At 38.8% G+C, this 8,176-nt stretch overlaps 1 protein-coding gene across 2 annotated transcripts; it reads left to right on the top strand.

Annotated features, from left to right (window-relative positions):
• The first annotated feature begins 235 nt into the window (after positions 1–235).
• LOC108930961 (programmed cell death 1 ligand 1-like) lies at positions 236–7,999 on the top strand. Of its 2 annotated transcripts, none has more exons than XM_018746471.2 (8): positions 236–357; positions 618–711; positions 2,057–2,407; positions 3,571–3,849; positions 4,425–4,562; positions 5,009–5,065; positions 6,125–6,183; positions 7,659–7,999. In XM_018746471.2, the coding sequence occupies exons 2-8, from the start codon at positions 663–665 to the stop codon at positions 7,692–7,694; spliced, it is 969 nt and encodes a 322-aa protein (XP_018601987.1). In that variant the 5' UTR covers positions 236–357; positions 618–662; the 3' UTR covers positions 7,695–7,999. The 2 variants fall into 2 exon arrangements, with proteins under 2 accessions (XP_018601987.1, XP_018601988.1); XM_018746472.2 differs by having other exon boundaries at positions 257–353.
• The last annotated feature ends 177 nt before the right edge of the window (positions 8,000–8,176 follow it).

Below are 8,176 nucleotides of genomic sequence, written 5' to 3'. Positions count from 1 at the left end.
TGGCTTTGGAATCGATGGGCTCAGGTTCGATTTTCACATCCTGATGGTACCCTTTAACAATATACTTACACTGCATTACCCCAATTAAAAAAAGAGAAAAAAGCCTAACTTTAAAAGGTAAATAATTGTATGGGAACAGTGTAAATCACTGTCGGCACTTTTTTTTTTTTTTTTTTTTTAAAACACCAAGAAATGGCTTCTACATGAAATTTGTGGAATTGATTCCACTTGCTTCTTAAAGTGCAGTGCTGTTTGCACCAGCTGGTAACAGTAAGTTGAAACTGGAAGTAACTTTAGCTTTCATTTTGATAGCGCAGGCAGCTCCACCACATTCGGCAGTCAGACAAGCTGTGGTAGGTGAGTTTTCTTTTTTGTCCTTTAAACCTGGTGCAGTTTCTGTTCATTTAGATTACAATAACGTAATGAACCATGTTTCTGGTCAGGAGATAAACGTTTGTTTTTCGTGTTCCTGAGTCTAATGCCCTATTTGCTAGTATTCTTTATAGTCTGCCTCCTGTTGACTTAGATAAGGAGTAGATGTTCCTAAAATATTATCCTTTGTACCCACAAAATTCTGTTGAAGATTACTAATACTCATGTTAATTTACTGTTGGCAGAAGCTCTTAAGCCTTTTCCTAAATCTACTGGCTTCAACAAGAAGGATGCTCTTAAATGTCCTCCTTTTTATCCAGTTCTTCAGCTGTAGCCAAGGTATGTGCCAGTGGGCAAGTTAGAGATTTAATTCAGTTTCCTTTTTTTGGGAAATGCTGATTTCCATTGTGATTTGTGTTTTGTGAGATTTTCTGCATCACCATCATGCAAGTACATACTGAACAATATATTACAATGATACTGAAACCAAAAATTCCAGGAGGTTAGTTCTTCAGTAAAACTTTAAGCAAATGAACATGTTAAGTAATGATTTTTTGCTAAATGCATATAGCAGTTAGTCCCCTACACATCTGTATATTGTTTATTTTTTTTTATGTTGAAACACAGCAAATGTGAAACATCTCTATTTTTTGCAAAATATTGCCTAATACATATGGGTAGCTGCTGTCACAGATTTATGCTTAGGAAGGAGCTTCTCTGGTAATTGAATTTACTTTGTAATACTATCATGGTTAGATATCTTGTGAGGATGTTATATGAACATCTGCGGAATAAAATTGGCTTTTTTTCAGCACAGCACATGACATTCCTATATTCTCTCAAGTTGTCAATAGCTTCATTTGCCCTTGTTTTGATGAAATGAAGATTAAACATCGTCCTGGAATTATAAATCACTGAGATCAATAGAGGAGGTGACATTCCTTGTGTTACCAAACACAGGCTGGAATTTCAGCAGCTCTACATGTCTCGACCTGTGCAGAAAAACCCCAAGTAGTGAAGCCAAGAGGAGTCCTGTTATGGACATGGGCTCCCCTGTCCTGGGATCAACCAGGCTGGAAAGGGTCAACCGCAAAGGGAAAGACGGGTTTCCTCCCGGACTTCCTTAGGAAGATGGAGACATTCATTGCACCACCTACCCATAAGATCCATTTCCATAAGATCTTTCTATGTATATTTTACAAAGGTGTATTAAAGGTCTAGTGTCATACATTTATTCATGGTTGGTGGTGTTAGAAACTAGAAGCTATAGATACCTTGCAAATTTCAGTGCTGCCTGTTTCTCAGAGTGATGCACCTTGGGCCTTTGGTAAACACTTGGATGTGATTTGCATTTGGATTCAAGGAAATCTCATTAGTTTACTGCTATTTGTGCTGCCAGTGCATAGCTGCTGGAATAAATTTATTCCTCTAGTAGCGTAAATATGATAATGGTAGAAGGAAAGGGGAAGATGAAAGTGCTGACACTTGTGGAAAATGTCTCTGTGTGTAAGCTAAGCTCAGCATACTGGGAGAGAAGACATTTTAAGGTGTTTAAAAACTCAAACGAAACTGCATGTAAAGAGATGTTCCTTGTTAATACTTAAAATGTAGCTGGTATGTGTATGTAATGCAGTAATAGAAAAAGACTGTATAGTGTAAATAATGATCGTAATCGTTTTTCTAGCCTTCTTTACTGTGGAAATAAGCAGTCCCAGCTACCAGGCGGAGCTCTATGGAGATGTTGCTTTGGAGTGCCGATTCCCACCAGGAGATGGGACAGTTCCCCTGTCGGTGTTTTGGGGACGCCTGCAACCAGGGCAAAACTTGGTGGTTTACAACATGATTAACGGGCAGGAGGACTTGAACTCCCAGGATTTCAGCTACAGAGGAAGGGTTAATCTGAAGAAGGAGGAGCTCAGCAAGGGCCGAGCTGTGCTACATATCTCGCACCTCAGGATGAATGACTCTGGGAGATATCAATGCCTGCTGGAGATGGGGAGCGTTGACTACAAACAGACCACTCTCACAGTCAAAGGTTTGGAGAGCTCTGAGTGTACCGCACTGTTCCTTGAGATTCTATACCTGCAATCTTGGGTTAACGTAGCAAAGGGAAAAGGAAAGCTACTGGAAATGTGCGGGATCTTTTTTTAATAATTCTTAGGGTACCAACTCCAAATAGAGAAAGAAATATAACATAAAAATATCCATGCATACAAATTCAAGCTATTTGTCTTGCGTACATGGTTCAGTTAATGATTATCATGTGTACGTGTATACATAGCCGCATAGGTGAATTCTTAAATTTATGACAGAGTATATATTAGGTAATTAAAGATTAAAGTAATATGGAGATTTATTCTACTGAAGGAATTAAGAAGCAACGTTATGCAGGTAAAACAGGATGGCTCATACAGTATATAAGGAGGGGTGTGTTATATAAGGAGGGGCTAGAAATATGGCCTAAATTGGACTGCCTTAGGCAATGTAATTGTATATCTGCCCAACTTCAACATATTTTGAAAGAGGAACTAAATGGTCCACAGTGACCAAACCTCAGTTTGATATATTTGGGAAATTATAAAACAGGAAGGGTTGTAGAGAGAGGAGCCACTCAGAACACATGCACATAGTATACAGACCACTGCATGAATAGGGTTAAATTGTGGGATAAACTCTTATTATTAATAAAATAAAAAAATTAAAAAGCTTGTTATCCAGCCAGCATTAATATGAAACAAATTGTATTTTGTTATCAGTGCCTAAAAGTGCTTTGCAGAGTCCCACGAAACTAGTCCTCTTGAATAACATAAACACAGGTCTACGGCGACAGAATCCAAAATGAGAAACATTATACAAAAATCAGACAAGCATAAACAAACAAATTTCCACAGGAAAGAAGTGAAACTGAAAGGGAGCTGCTCAGACTGGGCAGGAGCCTGGGGGAAGCGCTACTGTCAGGCATTGCGTCCCCAGGGCCTGGTTTTACATGACTCATCCTTGGTGGGCATCACTTCCTGCCTCTGACCCACTGCTCGCACCTCTAGCGAAGTTTGGGAAACTCCCAACTATGGACCTGTCACTTTTGTCCAATAGTTCTGCCTTTGATTCGTGGGAAATGTGTCAATCTGCAAAGTGCTCGGTGGCATATTCCGCAGCAGCCACGCAGATGTGTGTGTGATTGTTGGTTTGTGTCCTCAGCCTCTTACAGGAACATCACTGCCACAATATTGCAGAGCTGCTCACAGCCAGCGGGTCAGGTGATGCTCGAGTGTCACGCTGAAGGGTTCCCTCTGGCCCAGGTACACTGGACTGATGCCTTCGGTGTTCATCTCCCCACTGCTTCAATAAATACCTCCCACAAAATGTCCACAGATGGACTGTTCGTGGTGATGAGTAGAGCCATACTCAGCGCCAGCTGTGGTGAGGCATACAGCTGTGTGTACGTCACTGATCAAGAAAAGACCTCGGCGTCTCTCTGTGGGTATTAATTGTTCTCTCCGTCTGCTGCCAGTATTAAGAACGCTTTGTCCGGCCGGCCTCATTTCGGACCCCTTTGGTGGGGTCTCCGGGATTGCAGATTATTTCAAATTACCTATCAGGAATATCTGCTCTTACATCGTATTAAAAATAAAGCAGTATGTCATACATTCCCTTCTATTTTAACATGAAACATGTTGAAGCTATCAACAAATCTTTGTTGCTTTGTGTGCTGCCAACTCAAATTTTCCAGTTTTTTTGCTTTTCCACATTCCATGGATAAAACTGCAAGGCTGTGGAGGGTATCTTGGAGCATATTTAAACATCGATAAGATGTACTCAGTTTTAATTTGGAAAAGCTCCTTTCCCCTCATGCTCTCCGCTTCCTTCCCAACCCCCAAGTTCTTCTGTAGTGCATTCCTTATTAGTCAAATCTGGGTGGAGTAACCCTAGTGTAAACTACCCCCCACCAGCATTCTTGCGTAACTCCAGCAACTTCCCTGCCTTTCAGGAAACATTTCAGTTACGCATTTCCTTAAATTGGCGCTCTAAAATCTCCCCTTTTTGTGTTCCAGATTTGTCCACAACAAAATCTTCGTCAGTTTCCAAGCTGTCCGGTGCAGTAGTGGCTGTCGTCTGTATACTGAGTGTAGCACTATGTGCATTAGTTCTGCTTGTAGTGTTCAAGAAGTACACCCTTTGGTCTCCACAAGGTATTGTATGAGTTCAGCTCACTGCACATATTATTATTATTATCAAAATCGATATTTTTTTTTTGGAGGGGGGCGTGGTGGCGCAGTGGGTTGGACCGGGTCCTGCTCTCCAGTGGGTCTGTGGTTTGAGTCCCGCTTGGGGTGCCTTGCGACACACTGGCGCCCTGTCCTGGGTGTGTCCCCTCCCCCTCCAGCCTTACGCCCTGTGTTGCCAGGTTAGGCTCTGGCTCCCCGCGACCCCGAATGGGACAAGCGGTTTCAGATGATGATGTGATTTTTATTTAGCAATTGTTTGAACATACAGTTTAATATAATGTACACAATTATTGCATCATTATGCTCAGACTTGTTTTTTCTTATGTTGTTTCACTAAATGGTGATGTTTTAACACACACACACACTTGTTCAGACAAAAAATATTGGATGTGTTTTGTTTCCTTAACCAGGCACAAAAAGGAAAAAACATGTACTGGGATCTGATAAAAGCCACCAATCACTCTCAGGTAAATTAAGCACAGAATGACAAAGATTTGACTCTTAGGTCAGGCAGATTTAAAGGTTTTTGTCAAAGTTGATTGTCAGGAATGTTCTCCATGTGACTAACATTAAGGTTTAATAGCTGGACCAGCTGAGAGATGGGAAGATGGCTAACAGGTAGCAGCAGCTTCATCAATGTACCATATTATAGTAATAAGACAAGAAATAGATTATTTTATCAGCAGCAGACCTATGGAATGCTATGGGAATCTTCAAGACGCTAAATAAACCATAGTACATGTACTCCTCATCTTGGACACTCGATTGGGACTGGGAAAACTGTTTGTGATTCGATTTGTTTGTAACTACAAAGTAATTTCTGCCACTAAGGCATAAATAAGAACTAGGTTAAGCTGTACAAAAACCTCTGATAAAGCCTTAATAAGCTTTAATAAAATGTCAGCTAAATTAATAAAATATAAAACATAAATCCAATAATCCATCACTAATAAAAAGATTCAGAGTTACAAAGGTCCGGAGTCTATCTTAAAAGCATAGGGTTCGAGGCTGGCTACACCACATAGGACACCACTCCATCGGAGTATAGCACTTTAATTTTTTTGTTAACTTCAAACTACAATTTATGTTCTTTTAAAATCTTGGATATAACTAATGACTAGATGCAGAAACACAAAAAAATTTAGAAAATTGAACAGTGAAGAAACTGTTTAAAAATAAATGAAATGGAAGGTGTTTGTATTTTCGAAAATTCATAACTCAAATGTCTGTAACATGAGGAACCAGTCTGGGCGGTTTGTAAATATTAGAAGTCAAGTTTATGAACAAGATTTTTTAAATCACTTCTACAAACGATAATTTTACGTAAGTGGTTTATTTAAAAAAAAAGAAAATCACAAAAAGTGACAAGGATGATTGCTCTGACTGAAAAGTCCAATCCTTCCATGCATAACCGAAACACTTGAAACCTTTACTTGAAAACTGTACTTTTTTTCTCCCTTCACGTCAAACGGTTGCTGATCAAACTGAATGTCCTAATTGTTAAAACCCATACTGTTATTGCTTAGGGAACACAGAGGAAACGGCAAAAGAGGGAGATGCCTACGAGTTCCAGGGACTCCAAAGTGTGAGTATAAGAACATCCAGCCAATTTTGGGTGTTGAAGTGTTACAGAAATACTCAGCTACTGACCGCAAAGGTCTTCTCCACTTTCTCTATCACTAAGTTAGAAGAGGTTTACAGGAATTGATGATTCTCTTATGAATAATTTGGAAATCAACCAAGAATCCCTTTTCTAATTGTAAAGGAATTTGTTCAGTCTTATTTTTATATTGTTAGGATCTTTCCCCTGGCAAACAGGAATCTGAATTCCTTTTAACTAGAATTAAGTGTTTATTGGCGATCAACATGTTTTCACTAGTGAAGTATGTCCTGATGGCAACATACTGTGGCCTCTCTTTGAACTTTATCTCTCCAGTTAAAGGTCAAGTCCCAAGTGGAGAAGTGCTGTAGTAGACAAGGGAAATTTAGTTACCGTAGTAATCCGAGATTTCCCTTTGTATATTTAGATGTGGGAAGTAGAAGAATGTTTAATTCTGCCTTAAGTAAAATATTTTTAGAGACAAATTCAGGTAAATGACAAAGGAAACGTTTTGGTAAATGAAGGACATGAATTATACTGAAAGCTGAACTGAAAGCATGGTCAAAAATGAATTATACTGGGACAGCTAGCGGTGTAGTGGTTAGAGCTGCTGCCTTTGGACCCAAAGGTCACAGGTTGTGATCCCACGTTCAGCTGTACTACCCTTGAGCAATGTATTTACCCTAAATTGCTCCAGTAAATTACCCAGCTGTATAAATGGGTAAATAATTGTAAGTAGCTTAACATTTTAAGTCAATTTGGACAAAAGTGTCAAATAAAATGTAAATGTGAAGCAGAAGTATGGTCCTTGACATTGCCTTTCTGCTCAAGTTATTTCCTTTTATAATATTAAGATATCAAAATACCAGACTTTTTCTCCTAACGCTGGCAGGAGATCCGTGACTTTGAGAAAGAGCTTCTTCTTGAACGTATTTAGCATTTTCTATTTAGGGGTTTCACTGACAATTCTTCATGAGGAAACGTGGCTAACCTGATATCAGAATGGAAATTAGAGGAAAAGACACGATCAGCTAGGTGCAACTCTGAGCAAAAGAACTCCTCCAACTGTGATTAATGAACACTTGGGGGATTCTGAAGGAGTGTCTGAGGCTGTCTTTCAACACCATCATTAAACATCCAAATGATGCAATTTCTCATCTTTCCAGCACAATTCCAAAGACTTGCTGAATTTCTGCTATGGTGTATTAAAGCATAACTAGAGGCTTCTAATAGTGGCTTAAAGCCACATTAAGCTGTGTTTTTTGTAATCATCTTGAGCATACTCTTTTACTGTGGAATAATATGATGTTACGATTCTGAGTTGTGTTATTCACTTCCTTCTTAAGTATAGATTTTCCCTCGTTGCTTATAAAGGCGTTAAGTCAGTATGATGTCATGTAGCATGATGAACAACTGAATGGTACGCTAAACTTAAACTGCATGTATTCCTGTCATTGCAGATTCAGTCAGGACAAGCAAGTGTATTAATGTCATGAACATGCAACTTGAGGATGAACTGGTGGTTCTGCATTTTCAGTGTGTGTCAACCAACGCAGAGTCAAATTAGCCAATGCAGCCTTTGCACATTATTTCACTTATAACTGTGATGTGTTAGGACTATTTGCTAAAATAAGCATAATGTGATATAAAAATAAAATGCCTCGATAGTTTTACCTGGGCGTTCATCTGAATTTCAGCTGCAAATTATAGCTGGTTTCCTCAGTAGGTTAATCACACAAGATTCATACGTAGTGTCATTTGATTTTCAGAGGTAAACCAAGTACTAATTAAAACCCACTAAATGAACACATTTTCATCTAGAACTTAGAATAACTCTTGAAATTTTTAAAAATTTAATGCCTTTAAGCTTCATTATTAAAAAATACAAAATGTCTAAATTTGGTTTTATGTATACACAGTGTAACATTTCCTTAGCAAAAAACACTAATGTAAGTTTTTTTTTTTTTTTTTTTTTTTG

The sequence above is a fragment of the Scleropages formosus genome, chromosome 1 (assembly GCF_900964775.1).
Source record: "Scleropages formosus chromosome 1, fSclFor1.1, whole genome shotgun sequence".
Taxonomy (NCBI): domain Eukaryota; kingdom Metazoa; phylum Chordata; class Actinopteri; order Osteoglossiformes; family Osteoglossidae; genus Scleropages; species Scleropages formosus.
The sequence above is the reverse complement of the archived record's forward strand: the minus strand, read 5'-3'. Positions and strand labels throughout refer to the sequence as shown.

Excerpts from the sequence above, each read along its gene's own strand:
- LOC108930961 (XM_018746471.2), top strand. The coding sequence starts at position 663 with ATGCTCTTAAATGTCCTCCTTTTTATCCAGTTCTTCAGCTGTAGCCAA. Across the intron at positions 3,850-4,424 it reads AAAGACCTCGGCGTCTCTCT|ATTTGTCCACAACAAAATCT; the intron begins GTGGGTATTAAT and ends TTTGTGTTCCAG. Across the intron at positions 5,066-6,124 it reads AAGCCACCAATCACTCTCAG|GGAACACAGAGGAAACGGCA; the intron begins GTAAATTAAGCA and ends GTTATTGCTTAG.